This window comes from Siniperca chuatsi, linkage group LG6 (genome assembly GCF_020085105.1).
Source record: "Siniperca chuatsi isolate FFG_IHB_CAS linkage group LG6, ASM2008510v1, whole genome shotgun sequence".
Lineage (NCBI taxonomy): Eukaryota > Metazoa > Chordata > Actinopteri > Centrarchiformes > Sinipercidae > Siniperca > Siniperca chuatsi.
The window spans coordinates 2,033,976-2,054,106 of NC_058047.1; the positions used below are offsets into that span (position 1 = coordinate 2,033,976).

At 41.2% G+C, this 20,131-nt stretch overlaps 1 protein-coding gene across 3 annotated transcripts; it reads left to right on the top strand.

Annotated features, from left to right (window-relative positions):
- The first annotated feature begins 1,566 nt into the window (after positions 1 to 1,566).
- prrx1b (paired related homeobox 1b) lies at positions 1,567 to 19,547 on the top strand. Of its 3 annotated transcripts, none has more exons than XM_044200917.1 (5): positions 1,567 to 2,375; positions 9,274 to 9,449; positions 13,074 to 13,255; positions 16,771 to 16,830; positions 18,648 to 19,547. In XM_044200917.1, exons 1-5 carry the CDS (start codon positions 2,129 to 2,131, stop codon positions 18,703 to 18,705), a joined length of 723 nt encoding a protein of 240 aa, XP_044056852.1. In that variant the 5' UTR covers positions 1,567 to 2,128; the 3' UTR covers positions 18,706 to 19,547. The 3 variants fall into 3 exon arrangements, with proteins under 3 accessions (XP_044056852.1, XP_044056850.1, XP_044056851.1); XM_044200915.1 differs by having other exon boundaries at positions 1,573 to 2,375; positions 16,771 to 16,836; positions 18,650 to 19,547; XM_044200916.1 differs by lacking the exon at positions 16,771 to 16,830 and having other exon boundaries at positions 1,576 to 2,375; positions 18,650 to 19,547.
- Positions 19,548 to 20,131: the final 584 nt, after the last annotated feature.

The following is a 20,131-nucleotide window of genomic DNA, read 5'->3' on the forward strand; positions in this document are numbered from 1 at the left end:
ACCTGAAGAGGTAAAGGTATCCAGTATTTCACAAAAATCTGATCAAATAGATTAAACATTATTTTGAGTGTGACCCCTCAAACTTGTCTTGAGACTCCTTGAGGGGTCCCGATTGGGAAGCGCTCTTTCTTTCTCTTCCTCCTTTTCTTCCACTGATATGAAAGCATGAAAATTCCCCCAACTCTCCAGTCTGGGGGAATTTCACTCCACTCAGTGTCTCTGATTTGGGGGATTTTCATTTTCATGACACTCTGACAGAGGCTGCTGTTGATACTCGAGAACACTTACTCTCCGAATAAAAGGATAATATTCTCTATAGATTCTCACCTGCTCGGATCAAATTAGAAGAGACTGTCCAAAATAGAAATTGGAGAAATTCAGAGTTCAGTTGATGGAGTGGGCAGTCCAGAGGCTGAGCCTCTGTAAACTACCTGAGAATCACAGGCCTGTGAGCAGTGGAGTGGCTGATTCAATGTCAATTAGATGAATCTCAGTGCAGCTGGGCAGTTTTATGAAAGTAACCAAATATCAGGAGCAACGTGTCGCAGAACGTGGCGGCGACGAGAGCGCAGGAATCCCTGTAGACCAGCTACTGTACTGTTGTCAAGCCATGGAATAGATGTTATCACCAACCATCAGTCCTGTGAGGCCTACTAAACCCGCCCGTATGTTTAAAAGTGTGTTTGTTTTAAAGGGCCAGTTCACCCATCTGCTGAAATCAAAAAGAAGAAGTATTGAACAGTAGAACACACACACACCGACAATGACAGTGAAACTGCTCACAACGAATCTGCGGATTATCTTGAGCGACCGGGTCCTGATTCCTGAAAAGAGACGTTGCTGTTGAGTTTCTTAAATGTATTTTTTCGGCGCTTTGAGCTCCACGAGCCGAGCGCCATCCCGTCCCGTTATCTTCGAGAGAAGGCAGACATCTCCACGGCCGATATCTCCAAAACTCGGCAACTCACACCGAAACACTCGGGATGGATAAACAGCTCTGCAGGTGAGAGGAAACATGTGCGTTTTTTGATTTTGGGGTGAACTGACCCTTTAAGTCCAGTACTTGAGTAAATATACTTAGATCCTTTCACTGGTTAGATTTAAGACAACATAAAGTTATTATTCCATAATTTATTCTACACGTTTTAAATAATGCATTCATGTGGATACAGAACGTCTCTATCTTTTTGTTCTCTGCCAGCCTGACAGCTCAGCCTGCTCATGTGGACAGACTGACTGGCACGGGTTATGGTGGATTTAATGGGTGGCAGACCGCAGGACGGTCGGAGTGGGTTTATCAACACACAAGCAGTGATAACAACAGTTTGTCTGCCTGCAGGCTCTGCTGGCTGCTGCCCCCCCCCCCCCTCGCTCACACTCATTAGGCGGTGAGGTTTGCCAGCCAGGGGAACAAAAACAGGCCAAACCAGGGTGTTGATGGTGCTGAAGGTGATGTTTCTGCTGAAGGGGGGGGGCTGCTCCTCGTGGTGGGGGCCTGTGAAACGTCAGACACAACATAAAGGCTTTGCCACGTAATTACGGGGCTCTCTTTCATTTAGTCGAGAGAGAGAGAGAGAGAGAGAGAGAGAGAGAGAGAGAGACTATAGGGTCTATAGCCTGGAGGTGCGGCGGTAACGTCCTGCCTCCCCGCGCCTAGCTGCCGCTGAGCAAACTTTGCGCGCACACGGAGCTTTGCGCATCTGGTCGTCATCAGCAGCAGCAGCTCTTCCTGCTCAGATGTGACTCAACCAGAGTGGGAAGAGAGCTTCTTCTCAGAGGACTTCTTTGAAAAACGCCTTTGAAAGTCGCTCTCGGGCCGCAGGACGAGCAAAGGCTGGTATTTTTTCTTGTTTGCTGTTGACGCGCGCCGCCGGATGGATTGGCTGTAGGGGTTTGATCGGGAAAAGCAGGCGAGGAGAAAACTTAGCAGAAGTTTGTTTGTGCCCTCGGCGGCTGATCTGGATGTGAACAGATCCGCTTTCTGCTCGGAAGAACCGAGTCTCTCTCTGGCTGGTTTCTGGAGGCACTGCTTGCGCGTTCTGCATGCAAGGATCTTCTTGGCTCGCTTGTGATTCTTCTCTTTCTTCTTATTGCCGCTCCGTTTTTTCCGCTGTTCCCCACTTGCGTCATGACTTCTAGCTATGCACATGTAATGGACAGGCAAGCCTCGATATCAAACCGCCTGGAGAGCCCGATCACGTCTAACCTGGACAACCTGCAAGCCAAAAAGAACTTCTCGGTCAGCCACCTGTTGGATCTGGAAGAGGCCGGGGAAATGGTCGGCACCCAGGCGGACGAGAGCGTCGGGGAGGCGGGGAGGAGTATGCTGGAGTCCCCGGGGTTGACCAGCGGGAGCGACACGACCCAGCAGGAGAGTAAGTGAAAAGCAGACCGACAAGAGCCCGAACACAGACTGGGACTGAGCAGAAGAGATCAAAACAGCTTTTAAGTCTTGTGACCAAAATCTAAAAATCTCCCTCCCCGGTGTGTTTTAGTGCAGATGTGAAAACAACACGTTATCAGGTCTGATCTCTGGAAAATACTGCAAATTTCACACAAATGTAGTTCTAATGACAAGCTGAAAAGTAAAGTCATTTGTTTTCATTATGTTCCGGCGTGTCCGCGTGCAGAGAGCATGAATGGAGCTGTGCAGAAAGCAGCGCGCATGGAAGGAATCCTTTAGTGAGCTTTGGCAATGCATCATCCCTGACTGCCTCCCCCTCAAAACGGCCATTAATTTACCATTAACACTTTGATGTCAGTGAGGTATGGTGATGTTGGTGGACATGGTCAGTGGAGTAACCTTGCGAGTCAAACTCGGGGGGTAATAAATCTCTTTCTCGTGACTGTTGACCTAAATGAGGCCACTTTTTTTTTTTTTTTTTAATGGTGCACGTTTTGATCTTTTTATTTAAGAGTAAAAATTGATATACATTTATTTTGAAAATACGTAAGAGCGTCACATGATGAGCTGACACGTGTGTGATGGATTGGTGATCGACATCTGGAGTAATTTATCACTAAATAATGATAAAAGCTAGATTTTTTTTTAAACCATCACTCCTCCGTTCCTCCGTGTGTGCGCGCAAAAATGAGGCCGATGTAAGCCGAGTTTGGTGAACTAAGAAGCGGGTACTGCCCGCTGAGCTTCCGCTGACGGCCCCGCTTGAAAATCAGAACTATTATTTCCAACTTTATTGTGCATGGAAGTCGACTAAAACTCGGATAAACCCGGGGAAAGCGCAGAAACCTGCCGCTCGCCCTCTTCGGTGCACCGTCGAGAAAGCAAATAAACGCTCCCTCCTTCCTCCTCCTCCTCCTCCTCCGCTGCTCAGAGGGCCATTTGCGGAGGCTGACAGAAACGTTATAGGCTTTAATGAGTGTTATTGTTATTTTTTTTTTTTAAGGCTAAAAATCGGAGCGGCGGGTGTGACAAATATGCGGGAGGAAGTGGCCAGGTCACGTCGTTAATTCGCGCTCATTGTCGGCCTGTCAAACACTCTCACAATATCGGAGCCTAATCATTTGTCATAATTACCGCGCGTGTCTTCGCTGCAGCAATTAAGGAATCAAATAACAGCATCTCATCGGATCTTATTGTGTTAAAAGATGACTTTAAAAAAAACAACAGACGGGATTAATCAGTTTAGAAAACAAACACTGGCTTGATGAGCAGAAACATTTGTGGTTTAATTCGGGCTTTTATTAGTTTGTAATGCGCAGGAGCGCGTCCGTTCCGGGGCTCTTACCGGATTAACGCAGAGTCACAGAAACGATGGCACGCGCTGGAGCCTAATCAATGCAAAGTTTTTCCCATTTAGTGACAGGAACGTGAAAGCAACAGTTGGTCTGAATAACTTTGGGCATTTAAAAATAAATAATAAAATAAAATAATCTCACAATATCACGGAAATATTCCATCGATGAAACAACATTTCACAGTAAAATAGCGAAATGAAATTTCTCCTTTTCTCTATTTTAGGAATCGATCACTTCGCGCTCGTGAATGGGTTTTGGCACGAGGACTAATTGACTTTCACTGATAGCTGCTAATGAGATCAATCTAATCGCACGTGCTGGCCACACGTGCGGCTGCGGGACGATGATGGTGATGGTGATGATGATGGTGGTGGTGATGATGATGATGCTTTGATTTGCTGTGGTAAATGTCGCCCTGCAGGCTTCGTGCAAAGCTCTCCGAGGCCACGCGCCTGTCCGGAGGAGCACAGATGTTTGGATTTTCTCCTTCAGCCTGGATTTTTTTTGTCCAAAACGAAAACACTTTGGTCATCCAGGACAGACCCGAATCCAAACTGAAGCTGGTCACATTTTAAAAACGGAATCATTGCCGAGGCCACTTTGCGCGGCCTGCTGTCTCCGTGCCACCTTTTCACCGCGCTAAACAACGAAATCAGCTCAAGCAGAATATTGCACTCATACAGGGAAGACTCACGAAAATATACTCACTATTTTGTGAGTTTTACATGTGATGTACCTGCCCCACTTTAAACCCACCGTGCTCTGACGCGCCACCGGAGGGGAGCAGCTCTTCCCGGCCCGGTGAAGAGCTGCTCTCAGACTGTGACTGACTTCATGTGCTTTTTTTTTTTTTTTTTTAATATGTATTTTTCAGCTCACTGACAGCTCAGCGGTCTCCGCTTCTAGCAGACAAAACTCGCGTTGTTTTCTCCGGTCGTAACGTCACCGTTTCATTTGGACCTCCAGCCTGTGAAACGGCCGATTTCTGGGGGGAAACTATGCGCGGTCGCTGGGCAGCCATCAGCGTTTACAGCCGCAGTTTACTGCGTCCGACTTCCCAGTAATCCTTCACTTCAGTCTGTTTTTCCCCCCATTTACCAAAGTATCCAAACCGAGCAGCCTGCAGCCTCAGAGCTGCTGCACTGACTTCAGACTGAGGAGGCGAGATGGGAGGCTTCTGGGGGGGAAAATGGCCTCATCTGCTTGAAACGTTTCCTCATAGACATTCAGAACTGCATGAATGCAAATACAACAAAGCAGACAGTTTAACACTGCTAAGACTGTAGGTGTTGGTACTTTACTTGAGTAATTTCCTATTATATTTAAGAGGGAAATATTGTGCTCTTTAGGCAAATTCTGCATGTAGCAAATGTTTAAATAAAAAAGGTTATGGCAGTTACAGGTTCACTTAAATAAAATCCAAAAAAATGTAACCTTAAAGCTTGAGTTAGTGTTTACTTTGCAGAGTTAGATTTTACATGCAAAACATAATAAATTCATAAAGTATTTTAATCTACTGAGTCCCAACCCGGGGGTCAGGACCCCCACGAGGGGTCGGCAAGATAAATCTGAAAGGCCACAAAATGATTAACAGGATTAGGAAGAAGAAGGAAAAATTCAGCCTTTATTGATTTTAAATTCCGCTCCGCAAACAAACAGAAATGAGGAGCAAAGAAAGCAAACACTAAACAAATCTTTGCTTTTTTTCTGAGAAGTACAGAACTCTCACATCCGTCAGATGCTGCAGCTCTCAGAGAGACGAGTGGGTGTAGTTCCTTTTTAATAATAAAGGTTCAAAGGTCCAGAAGATTGTATAGCAGCGTTTTTAAACTTAACAACATATGGAGCTGCACCTGGAGAATCAAGAAATACAAACGAGCACTTTTACTTTGGACGTTAAAGTGCGTTTTACTGTCAGCACTATTCAGAGTGCAGGATTTTGATGGAGTGTTTTTTAAAAAAAAAAATGATAATGATATTTTGACTGGGGTTAAGGGTTGGAGTAAATTTGCATCAATAAAATTTACATCAGCTGTAAAAGGTGGATAAACTCTGGATCCCCAAAGGGGTCCTGACAAGATGATTCAATTCATAAATATATATATATATGTAGTTATAGTTTTTGCTTTTTTCCTGGGGAAAGACTGAATGCGTTTAACTGATCCGGCCTGTAAAAATCCTTCAAATGAAACAATGTGAGCTGCGACTTCTTGGTCTCTATGTTTAAAATAAACTAATATATCAAGGGTCACAAGCACATATTGCTTTATTTCAGCCGCAGCTGTATTTGGTCATTTTTAACCAGCAGATGAGCTTACATTTAGTTTAGTGTCAGCTGTCTCCTGATTGGCTGAGACTGCAGGGGGGCCGTTTTTCTCTAATTAGACAACATGGTTGGGTGTTGACACACTGCAGCATCTGCTCCATGACAGAGTGTGTGACACTGAGGTGTGTGTGTGTGTGTGTGTGTGTGTGTGTGTGTGTGTGTGTGTGTGTGGAAGAAGTAAAAGCAGTAATACCCTAATAGCTAAATACTCCATTACAAGTCCTGCAGACTTTGGCTCTTGTACAGAAGCGTCCTGGTGGCTTAGTGGTCGAACGAGTTCGAGTCCGGCTGAGGACCTCAGTCAGTTCTAAAGGAAAAACATGTACTTACACCGTAAGTAAGTATTAGCATTAAAACATACTTGAAAAGGTAAAATACCCATTGAATAGAGTTGTTTTTTTTAAAGAGTGTTGTGGATATTCAAATCTGCCATTTTGGAAATAATGAAAACAAAGTTGGACATAAAAGGTTTTTCCACTATGACCTTGTACCTCCAGCTTTTGGGGATTTGTTGTATCGCCCAGTTTTCCAGCTTTTAGATAAAATACCTTCTCCACAGGTTGAGTATGTAATCTAAAACCTTTGAGATTTAGATATTTTAGATTTATTGGGGAAGACCATGAGATGCGATTGAAAGCTCAGAAATTATTATTTTTTAAACTACAGTTTCCGAAGTCAAGACTGAACTATTCATTTCATGTTTAGATAATGTTTGAAAGTCATCTTGTCACTGAGGCTCTTTTTAAAAATTCCTGAAGAATTGAGATACAAGATTTTTTATGATGCAAAATGTTTTACTGAAGTAAAAGTTCCACAGTGGAAAAATCCTTTACAAGCAAAAGTCCTGCGTTCAAAATGACGTAACGCTGCAGAGGTTCAATTTTATTAATCAACATATTGACAAAATATTCATACTAAACATATCTGCAAAATGTTTTTCTTACAATACCCAATTAAACCAATTTCATGTATCAGTTTCTGAATCAGGTTTCTAAACAACATTTTGGGTCTATGTGACGTAGCCAACACACAGCCAAACTGCAAATAAATTCGGGGGGGGGGTCACATTTATCTAAAAAGGATCATAAAAGACATTAAAACATTTGAGTTTTTTACCAGTGCGCTCCACATTTTTAACAAACAACTAATGTTAGGTTGACTCTAACGTTTGTCCTCCACCGCAAACTTCATTTCATTTTATTCAAAAGAAATAAAACTTTTGTCAAACTCTAAAATAAAATAAAAGAGTAAAGAAATAATTTTAGTTGGCACTACAAAATGTACATTTAATGAAAGACAGCATTTTTATACCAGTTTCAGTGTCTAAATGTCCCTGAGCTGCAACCAGGCTGAAAACAGGAATTCTTATTTATGTCGAATGTAAAATGGGAATCTGCAGAGTAACTCATTATTCCAGCTGCCAGAGAACCGCAGCGGAGTCTCAGCACTGAAATACTCAAATGAAGTCGCAGCAGCTCCTCACTGTAATGCTGCAGAACACCAGTGACTTCCCAGCTCTCTCTAAGTGTGTGTGTGTGTGTGTGTGTGTGTGTGTGTAATTAGGCAGGAACATGGAAGATCACAGTCTTTTTTTCGATGTGAAAGTGTTATTTTGTGGTGTTGCTGTGGAGCCACGAGGCACCGACACTGATTCCACCCTGCAGGAGCATTTAGACTGAATGCTCGAGATCCAACATGGTTATATCTTTATCTTTGCCAAGAAGGTTATGTTTTCAGTCCAGTTTTGTTTGTTTGCTTGTACATTTGTACATTTGTCTGTTTGTTCGTTAGTTAGGCGATGGTCCAAAGAACAAGTGATTTGTTTTTGGTGCGGTCCCAGGATTTATTAAAACGTTTTTTTCAAAGGATCTTAAAGAATCAGTTCACCCAAATTCCAAAAAAGCAGATTTTCTTTCAAACCTGTAGTGGTATCTCTCCCTGCTGATAGTTGTGGGTTTTTTCAGATGTCTGTCTCAGACATTTCTGCCTCCATACCAATACAGTGAAGATGAATGGAATTTAATTTGTGGTGCTCACAACATTAAAAAAATGGCATTTAAAAAATTTCAAAAACAGCAACATCCTTTTTCCAGAGAAAATGCTCCTGTTACTATATAATAATCCACAGAGGACGCTGTCCACAGTAACTGGGACATTGTTTCTGGTAACGGTCCCTGTTGGATTATTGTGATGTCCTGCTTTTTCTAAGCTGGGAGCACCACACATGATTTTTTTATTTGGGTGAATGGACCCTTCAACACAGCGAGGACATTCTTTTGCGATTTCAGTATTTTCTTTTTCTAATGAAAAAACAAATGAATGCCACAATCGTCACTCTGTGTATTTTTTCTTTTCTTAAGATGATTGGTTTTTAATTGATAGTATAGGGTTGAGAGGCAGACAGGAAATGTGAGGAGAGAGAGAACTGAAATGCGACAACGGTCCCCTGCCAGGTTCCAAACGGGGACGTTGTATTTTACGCGTTCACTTAAGTAGAAATAGTAATATTGAAACGTAAACACGTCCTGTTAAACTAAAGTTCTGTGTTCAAAATTTCACGGAAGTACAAAAGTAGCAGCTGTAGGTCAGGTGGTGGAGCAGGTTGGCCATTAACTGCTGGGTGGAGCTCAAGACCCGAACCCCAAACTGCTCCTAATGTGTGTGTTTGCATGTGAAAGAATCTAAGATGCTTGAACAAAAGCGTCCACATTAATGTTGTGTTTGTTTTGAAGAACTGCCCCTTTCAGAGTTATTGATATGTTCATCTTCATGTTTGAGCAGTATTTTAATGCTTCAGTTTAAAGCGATCCTATTGGGTAGTTTAAATATTTCTAAAAACCTAACATACTCGTGCGAACAGCGACTACGTTGTTAGTTTCCACCTCTGCAGATTTTTAACTCGTGAAATCATACTAACAATATGTGATGTCATTATGAGTCTTCGTTGCTGCTTTTAAGATCTGTTATTATTTTGCCTCTGAGGAGGGGCCAGCTTTTCAGAACAGCAGCAGTCGTTGCATGAACACAGGGAGCTCTATTTATAATTCAAATTTGATGTGGTCAGACACGGGGATTTGAGTTTGACCTCCTCCGGCAAAGTGTCTGCAGCTACAAACTATAAGCACCTGCGTTCCCATCAAGCCTTATAAAGGTTATATTACATCATCTTCTTCTTCTTCTCCCTGTAGATGAACAGATGAACACGGAGGAGAAGAAGAAGAGGAAGCAGCGCAGGAACAGGACCACCTTCAACAGCAGCCAGCTCCAGGCTCTGGAGAGAGTGTTTGAGAGGACACACTACCCCGACGCCTTCGTCAGAGAGGACCTGGCCCGCCGGGTCAACCTCACCGAGGCCAGAGTCCAGGTATGAGCAGGGACATCACTGCAGACTAATCCCATGTCATTCGAATGATTCTATAAACCTCATTTACAGACTTCTATTTTGACATATCCTCCTCCCTTACAAAATAAAAGCCTGATTCCTTGAAGTTTGGTTTGAAGGTTTTCCTCCAGCAGCAGTGATTTATCAGACGGGTTCAACCTTTGATCAAAGGAGAAGAAGCCATAAAACTCACCAGATTGCAAAGTATGCACAGTCATGGAGTAGGAAGGGGCCTGTGGGCTTTCTACTGTAAACCCCTTTTACTGTAGGGACACAAAAATAAACAGATTGTTATAAACACACAGAGTCAGAAACTTGCTGCATTACTTGGTACATCAGAAGTGGTTCTTGAAGTTTTGGCAACCCTCTGGGAAGGAACCTTTAGGGTTCTCATGACTCAAAAGGGATTTATTAAATGATTCATGAACTGTTTTGTTTGTATTATCAACAGAGAGCAGCAGAACCAGCAGCACGCCCAGGTCCATCTGCTCTTACACTAATAGATTTAGTTTATAATCCTGCTTAGTGGCTAGTAGTTATCAGGGCCTATTAACATGTTTAGATTTCGCATTATGGGGTTTCAAAGGAACTGATAAGAACTTGTCAGCATCTTCTATCTTTCTCACATGATCTCTTAAATAACTGCTGATAGTTTAGAGTCTGCGAGCAGTTTGTAAACGCCCCAGAGGACTGGATGTGATCAGAAAAGTGGATGTAATGACGTCTAATTTCCTCAGAGGTTTACAGATCAGTGATAAACGGCAAATGTGTTCAACACATGAGGGTTGCAGCAGAACAGGAGCTAAATATGATGTTGTAATTGGCCAAATGAGTGATATAACACTTCCAAATGTAGTCAATCAAACAACCTGGAGCATGGATTTAATATCTTAAATGAATTTTTACTGATCTTTGTGAAATTGACCATTGAATCAGTGGGTGTAGGTTTGGTTTCAGAAGTGACTAAATATTTCCACAAAATATAAAATAAATACAGTCAAAGAATGAGTCACCAGAAATCCATTCTTGTCTCTGGATCACTGCCCTTTGCATTGATTCATATTTTATTTAGAATATTTAAATGACTCATTGTTGTGGTGAAATAAATACTACGATAATACAATAATACTTGCTATAATAATAAGCTGTGAGCACAGGGGAGAATTGAAGGGGATTTGTGTAATCAGAATTTCTTTCATCTGGATTATAGCAGCTAAAGAGAGGACACTGTTTCCAGAGAGGCACTCAAAGTGCAACTGTAAAACTGAAAAAGCTGGAGGAACAAAACTGGGATTTTGATAACTGGGGGGGAACTGGTTGTACTGGGTAAACTTTGAAATGAGCAAAGTACATTTTCTCTACTTATAATCGACTCAAGAAAAGGTCATGCAGCTATTCCTTTAAATGCAAACAGGCCTTATGTTTAATAATGATATGAATTATACATGTATGACTCAAGAAATAATATATCTAATGCATTTACTGCAGATAAATATGTATCTATAATGCTTTTTTTGTACATTATAATTGCCTGTCTTCTGAACACAACAGTGAGAGTATTTGTTCTGTGGGCAGAGTGAGTGGGAAAGAGGAAATAGTGATGTTGGAGGGAGAGAAGCAGCACATCTGTGATTAATGTGTAGCAGAGAGCGATGCAGAAATCCTTTGATAAAAGAGACTTTGGGCTCATTCCTGAGGCTGTGCGTCAGCGGACAGCGAGCCCCTGTGAGCGCCCACGACTTCTAATAATGGATTTGATTTCACAGCGAGGAACAACATTAGCACCCCCCGAGTCACATCATCATCTGTTTAGCAAAGGGGGAGTATGTTCTTAAGAAGGGGAGGGAGGCTGATGAGGGGTAGATGGTGAATTAGAGATGAAGGGTGTGTGTGTGTGTGTGTGTGTGTGTGTGTGTGTGTGGAAGAGTGTGGGGATGCACGACAAGTTTAAGGCAGTGACAGAGTTTGAGTACAGAAAATCATCCAGAAAAAACAGTTTTTAGATTTCCGATTTTTTCCAAACGTTTTAATGGCCTCTGTTCCTTTATTTGTCTGTATATAGTACAGAGAAACGCAGTCGGCACATGTGACAAAGGTCTCAGGCCGGAATACAACCAGGAATTGTGACACATCTCAGATTGTTTAACCAGCCAACGATTTGAGTCTCTACACCAAGTAGACACAGAACTTTTCATTTCTGAATATCAAAAAACTTAGTTTTGATTCACAACCAAGAAATGCCAGGGCCGCACTCACCAAACCTTTTATCGCGTTATGTAACATTATATGGGGGGAGCCATGTGTTGTGCTATATGCAGCGAATGCATCATTAATAGGCTACTTGTGAATACATTTTCATTGTCACCAAATTATTTGCCAAACATTAGGAATCTCTTTCTGTTATTCCCTGTCACTTGCCTAACTAACCGGACTGCTGCTCACAGACCAGCAGAGAGGAAACGAGAGCAGAGCAGTGTTGCGATCTCGTGTGAGGCAGATCCGTTTTTTGGTAATGATCTTATCAGCTATTGATACTCAAAACAAAGACTCAGTTTCAGTAGTATCAATACTTTAGGTATCATGCTGCTGACCCACATTGTGTGGAAAAAATCTTGTGTCACATGAAGAAAGAAAAACTTTGATAATTTTAGACATTTTTTGATTATTGTGATTAACAAAACCAAACTGAAACAAAATGGGCTAAAGTGCAAATAATTTATCAGGCGGGGCCACAGGACTACACAATAACAACGCAAAATTACATCTGAATTAGTGCTGGGAAAAAATGATGTCATTAGTCATACATTTTTTTAAGTGTTTTTTTTATGTGGCTCTGTTGATCTGTTTTTATGTATATGTATTGTAAAGCATTTTGGTCAGCTCATGTTGCTTTAAATGTGCTATAGAAATAAATTTGACTTTAACAAAAAAGCCTTAATCAAGTCTATGCCACATCCTACAATATAAACACAGAGTCTCTTAACTTTTAAGCCTCAACGTTCGCTTCATTTGCAAATAAAGCGGTCAGGATGACCTAAATTAAATAATAAAACGCAATTATAAATAAGAGTTAGAGTACTTGAGCGTGGAAGTTCATTCTAGACTTTGGGACCATGAATAATCTCGACTCAAGGTCCACTAACTAGCTTTCAGGAGCTTTCACTGTCTTCATCAGCGAATGGAGCCAGGCAGAGTGTCACCGTGTGTGGAACGCCACATACGACCGCTTCTTATCATGTGACCGATGTCTCAGTTGATGATACCTGAGTCACTGATGAAGGCTATGAGATGTGGTTGAAAGCTAGTTGATGGAGCAAAACAACATTTAGCACGTCACTTTGGTTTATTAAGGATCAAACTGTTTTACCCCTTAAAGTTACTGATTCTGGGCCATCAAATGGAAATATTCAAGATGTCTTGTGCATCATTTTAGATCCCTTTCACCCAAGTTCGACCTAAATATTTGGTATCTTTGGAACTTTGGGGTCTTCTGTAAAGAGTCTGTAATGATTGCAGCGTCCAGTACAGTGCTGAAGAGGTTAAAAACAAGAAAAACCACTTTAAATTGAGACATCGTTCAGCCTGATGTTTTCTCTTTGATTCCAGGTTTGGTTTCAGAACAGGAGAGCCAAGTTCCGCAGGAACGAGCGCGCCATGCTGGCCAGCAAAAACGCCTCTCTCCTCAAATCTTACTCAGGAGATGTGACTGCGGTGGAGCAGCCAATCGTACCGCGCCCTGCACCACGCCCAAACGACTACCTGTCCTGGGGCAGTGCTGCCCCCTACAGGTAGACTCCACTCTGTTTTCTCACCTGACATTCACATTCCAACAACACGCCCTGTTTACACTCTGCACGGCTTCTGTGCTAACAAGTGGAGGCCCTGCTGAGCTGCAGTACAGCGGTGGAAGAAGAACTCAAACTACTTAAGTAAAGGTAGTAAAAGCTGGACGAAAAGAGACTCCGTTGCCAGTCCTGCTTTCAAAAAGTCAAATTTGTAAAGTTTCACCAGTAAAATGGATTCAAGTATCAACAGTAAAAGTACAATCATTGTGATAGAAATGTAGAGTTTAGTGAAAACCTCAAGAAAGAAAGAGGAAAAGAAACAGTAAGGAGACAGTAAGAAGGAAGGAAAGAAGAAAACAGCAAAGAATGAGGGACTGATAAAGGGAGGAAAGAAGGAGAAAATAGAATAGAAAAAACATTATATGAGCTGAAAAATGTCAAACTGCAATCAGTTAAATGTAGTGGAGTAAAAAGAATAAAGTCTCCCAGATTTCAAAATACTCAAGTCAAGTACTACTGCTACTGCAGTACCCCAAACTGTACTTCAGTACTGACGTACTCCTGTTTTCTGCTGCTGCGAGTCTCCAGTTGAAAAAGCACAAGCTGATGTAGGAATAAACACGTTAACACCACCGTAACACACACACACACACACACACACACACACACACACACACACACACACACACACACACACACTGACCCTGGCACTGCTTTCTGTTATTGTTTCATTTCCTCCTCCTCTTCTACCTGCATATACTCCACATAGTTCCTCTGACCACCTTCATCTCTTCTGATCCAGCTGGACTCTGAGCTGCAGGTCAGCATACCTTTTAATGTGTATAGTTTTATTCATTCAGCCTCTATTTATACACAATTCTCCAATGAGAGCAAACAACTCAGCAATAAATAAACCTGAATACATCAAAATGGGATAAAAGCAAGTTAAAGGAAAAGTCTGTTTATATTCTATATGTTTCTTATTGTTATCAAATCTCATGTGCAGACCCAAACCAACAGTGTGTTACTGCGTCTCCCAATACTTCCTGTCTGTGGCTCTCAGCTCCAAGCCCATTGGTTCCTACTGACGACTAAAAACTGGTCACAACTATATACTTTCATTTTTATAAAAGGCTCAGTAGTCAACTGAAACATCTGGTCACTGTAGTTTTTAACAAACGTTACTCAAACAGGAGGCACTAGCCTTTATTTGGGGACTATTTGCAGCGGCGGATGAATCCACATTTGGTGCTGTAGTGAGTGTTTGGGGCAGCAGGACGGTGTGTGTGGGACTGAGTCAGAATAAACTACAGTGTGTGTGTTCATGGTGATGAAGGAACATGTCACCCAGTGCAACAGAGCGGCTCGCTGATGTGTTTTAATAGTTTCTGGACAACAATGGCGCTCTATGGCTCAGAGGAAGAAGATACACACACAACACTTGTTAGCAGATACATTCACTGCTGGGTTTTTGTCTTTTTTGACAAGATGTGTTGACAAGAGGAAAACTATAGAATAACTCCAGACTTGCTTTAAAGACTTTTGTACCAAGCTCTGTTTTCAATTTTAGAATAAGATCATCACACCGCACTGAATGTATGAGGAGCTGCTACTTGTTATTCCAGTATATATATCTGAGTTACTGGTTACTTTGCAGATTTAGGTTTTGCTTTCAACATAAGATAAACAGGCCTGTTGTCCTGGTACACATCTCCAAAATGTCAACTTATTAGACTGTAAAACAGCCTTGTTGCAGTTAGACGACACACTGGCTTTCAGACATGTAGCTGTGGACACTTTTTTCTCTTTTTCTTTTTGTCTATCTTTATCATGCCTCAGTTCCCATGAGCGAATATCCTAAGAAAAACAGATGAAAAACTTTGGCAGTAAATATTTCGCAGATATGTTTGTTACGGACAGTTTGGTAATATGTTGATTTTAAAAAACACAGTCTGTTCAATATTACGTTTCCCCCAAAACATAGTTAATTATATATGAACATAATTCCTCAGAGAAACAGCTGATTCCCTGTTAACCATTTTACTTAAGTAAAAATTGATAACAGAACACTTACTTGTAAAGGAGTATCCTCTGTGATATTACAGTATTTTGTGGTTGCTTTGGCCTAACTTTTAAAGCAACAAAACTCTGCCAAACTGCCATTCTAAATTTAACGATTAAGCACAAACTGCTGTGCTGACATACAAAGTGCAAAACACTAAATCACATGCTCAATCCTCAGAGCAAATTGCAGTTTCTTGTTTTATGCTTTCCTGCACTGTAGTACAATTTCAATGATTCTGTAAACTTTTAAGTGATTAAAATATCTATTGTTGGATGTGTTGAATAAAAACACAGACATTGGGGTTGATAGACAACAGAAAAGTAAGCTAGTGAAGTACAGTCAGTCACAAATGTTGTCTTGTATGAATGCAGGATTTACTGTAGTGTAGTCAGACTTGAGACCACATTATCTACAGTATATTCACATTATTACAGTATATTCAATATGTAAGATGCAGACTTTCACAAGGAAGTCTTAGCCTAAATCATTTCAAATTTTCTGTGTAAGTTGCAAGTTTGTTCTTGTAACGATCCCTGTAAACTCTGTCTTGATGAGGATTGTTTAACTGCATTATTATAAACTGCAACAATGACTGATGAACATATTCGATGCTGTGATGCTCTGTTAAATGTGAAGCATGAAGCATAACCTTTTTTTTAATGCAGTTGTTTAACTGTGATTTTGCATGCTACATGAGATGTTACGCCCCAAAATTAGGAATATCGTACATAAATACTGTATGTTCTTCTCTTTAATATAGCTTTTGGACATTGAAACTCTGTTGTGAAACTGAGCCCAAGTAATCATAAAATACTGTAACACTTGAGTAAACGATTGCAGTCCTTCCTCCATCGATGTTCGATGTTTGTTTTGTTCATCAGATTTGTCGTGGATACTCTGACTTTTCCTTTTCTGTCCTTTTCTGCTGTGACCTTTTGCTTCTGTCTTCCCTGCAGCCATTTTTCTACACTGCATATATAACAGTCCAGTCTTGCACATATATAACTCCAAACTAATTGCGCTGAATCAAAACACCCTTTTCCTCGCCCTCGCTCCCATCGCTCCCCCCTGTCAGCGTGAGCGGGGCGGGGCGGGGCCAGATCCTGTGACCCTCCTGACGAGGTGATAATGTGAAAACAAACCGTATTAAATCCACAGTTGACCCCTGTGACCCCTCTCTGCTACACTACACCAGATAATGAACGCTACACAGAGAGACAGAGCTCTACTGGGCAACATTTTTTGTGACTCTGGTTACATTGGTCATGATTTACAGTAATCCTCCGTTATGAAACTTGGTATAAAATGTCAAACCCTGCGGCCGCGGCTCAAACTCACTGAGAGCTTCTTGGCTGGATGCAGAGCAGCGAGGGAAATCTTTTGTGAAGCAGGAATAATGCTATGTGGAACACGCTAATGTGGTGCTAACACTTCACTGTATATTATCCTAAAGCTGGTATCCGATGCCGGAGGGGGGGCCAGTGCGAGTGCCACAGAAAATGCTGCCCTCAGAGAACAAGTACGCTTTCACTTTACTACATTTAGTTCTTTTCTTGTTAAAGAAAACTAGTGGTATTCTCTTTTAAAGAAGAATACCGCTGTTTTTTCTCGTTTTAGTTCATTTACTGTTCTCAAAAGCTGTACATTTTTTTTATTTGATTTTAAAGGAGTTTTCTGATTGTATTTCTTGAACTGCATTGTGCCTTTTGAATGTTTTTGTGTTAATTTGACACTTTTACTTAGACAATGAGGTTTTTAAAGGATCATACCAGTGTTTTTGCACATTTCAACCCTTTTTCAAAAGCATTAATTGAGTGTTTCAGAATTTCTTCCTTTCCTCTGGCAGCCATTGGTTTCCACTAATTTATTATTTCTGTTCAGTAAAACCAATAGATACTGGTGCTTAAAACATCCATCAGTGAGCGTCGTGTCTGCTTTGATTTTTGTAATGTTATATCGTGTTGTGGTAATGTAGTGCAGACAATTTTAAATCCATCTGCACTCTCAGCTGAATTATCACACAATGATAACTGCTCAGTGCTTTTAACACAAAGCACTGGTTCCAAAGTGTTTTCAGAAACAAGACAAAACAACAAAAGAAAAGAAAAGAACAAGAATAATCACAATTTTGAGGAAAGAAATATACAACATGCAATGTGTCGTCTCAGAGAAATATTGGAATGGTTAAAAGCCGCTGACTACAAATGTGTTTTAAGTTAAATGTTCACAAAAAGATGAAAAAACTACCACTGCTCTATTGTTCTCAATTTGTCTTACGTGGACATGGCAGCATTTACTACATTTAGTTATTTTTCATATTGACAACATGGTCATGTCCCTCTAGAATATAAAAAGAACTGGAAACGATATTAGAAAGTTATTTAGACAGATATTTTATCGTCTTTTTGTGCAGATAATTGTTACCGAGCTCCATGTGCATGTATCTCGTGATGATTAAGATGAATCTTGAAAGCATGAATAAAGAGACACTGAATGAGTCATAAAAGAAAACATTTAGTCTGATGTGTAGAAACAGAGAGGAGGACATCACTTCGACAAACAAAGGCATGATTACCAAAATAAAGCACATTTGTAGCCTCTGTAAACTGGCTACTGGCATGAACTGAACACAAAGGCGGCACAAATGTATGACATTTTAGTTAAAAAAACAAACAAGTCAATAAATCGTGCTCAGAGAGACACAAGTGTTTAGTAAAAAAGCCAGAAAGAGAGATCTTGCCTCAGTCCTAAGGAGGTGAAAAAACACACTCCAGTACTAATGCAATTTTACAAAAAAGAAAAAAATCGACACAAATTAGACAAGAATTCTTTCTTTCATTCATTCTGCCATTTATTTTACTTTATTAATTAAGTAACTTCAGTATTAAAACTCAGAGCTCGGTGCATTCTCTCGGCCACTAATTCCAAAGACAAAATATCCAGAAAGGCAGTTAACTAATCGACCACAGAGACGGAGCGGGGCACTTTACCAGAGTGAAGTCAGTGACCGTAGGCTTAAACTGTAAGAAGTTCTGAGCAAAGAGGCTGCACAGTTAAAGCTTATCAACAAATCTTACATGCTACGAAAAATGGAAACGTAATGTGATGTACAGTCAGGTGAAAATGCAAAAACACGGGTTCAGTTCCTTTGGGGGTTTTTGGGTTGTAAGTGTCTTAACGTCAGATTTAGTCAAAATCTTTTCACATGATCAGCGATACCTCTTTGTTCCTTTTCATATTTCCACAGCTGCGGCTCATGCTGAGCTTTAGCTCGCTGTCAGCCACAGGTGATGTAACCTTTTCCCCTCTTTTCCCCTCCTCTTGTCTCTCAGCGCCATGGCCACCTACCCGCCCACCTGCTCCAACACCAACACGTCCCAGGGAATGAACATGGCCAACAGCATCGCCAACCTGCGGCTCAAAGCCAAGGAGTACAGCTTGAACCAAGTGCCCACGGTCAACTGAGAGGAGGAGAGGCTGGGGGCTCGCGCAGGAGGGGAGGGGACCCTCTGCCGCTGGACCCCTGCGGACGGACACCGTCTCTGGGATGAGCATCATCTTACACAGCCTGGATCACGAAGTCTCCTCTCCTTTCTGGAGCAGCCTCGATTGCATACTACTACACATATATGCAAAATGTTGGACACCGAGTGATGGCAGGATTTTCCCTAAGCCGCCTTTTTTTTTTTGTTCTCCTGAGCATCACTGAACTTTTCTTTGTACAAAAAGACATCTAGACTGGATGCTGTAGCCGAATATCTGCGTAGTTTTACATTTGTGATTGTGACTGAAATGGAGGGCGAGTTTTTTAAAGAGCATTTTGTTTTCAATCAGAGAACTTGTTCTCGACGGAGACTCATGTATGGGCTACGTGGAATTCCCTTTGTCCCTTTGGCTGTGGTGTTGGATAAAATTACACACCAAATTAGGATGGGATCAACAACACTTTTCTTTCCTTTTAAAATCAACGACAAACCGACAAGGACTTCCTCTGACATTTACGCATTTTTAAAAAAAAAATAGTTTTGTTTTTCCACATTTCTTTCCATGTTATACCACTGACGAGCAAACATTTTCAACGCATTTTGATTTTCATGTAATAGTCCAATATAAAGGAGAGGCTAATGTATTTCTGAATCCAAAACCAGTAGTTTCTCTTAATTTCCTATGATATCCTTTATTTGTAACAGAATAAAAACTTGTATATTAATAAAAATGCATTTCAAGCAATGCAATGGCACAGTGTCCAATTCAACAGATCCAAAAGAGGGAAAAATACCAGTTTTCCACTTTTTGGAGAACATTTTGGAGTACGCTGAGTGAATCTTTATGGTTGAAAGGTTTTTAAATCATCATAACAGAAATATATGATTGCCACAATGCAGTCAGACTTAAATTATGCTTCAGAAACTTTAAGAAATGTATGTTTATAGTCTATTTGGAAAGCAAAATTATCTTGGACCTCGTGCATGCCCCATAAAAGAGAGATTTACAACTCGAGAACAGATTCTCCTTCACAGAAACCTCAAGCTGTTCCTGCTTTGTGTGTTTTCTTTTTTCCTGATTACTGCAAACTGAAATTTCCATCTTAAAAACAGGATATTTATGAGCAGGGAAATCCTCTCCTTAATATGGAGGGCCCCTGGGCCTCGTTTAACTCTGCGGCTGTCATACAAGGTGTTTCTTCTCCTTGGCCCCTCATGACCTTCGCCGTCAACAAACACATGTCGACGCTCGTCCTCGAACGGTGCACACGGGCAATAAAAGTGGGGTCGAATGGAATCGCAGCTGATGTGCTAGCGTTTCGATTCCTG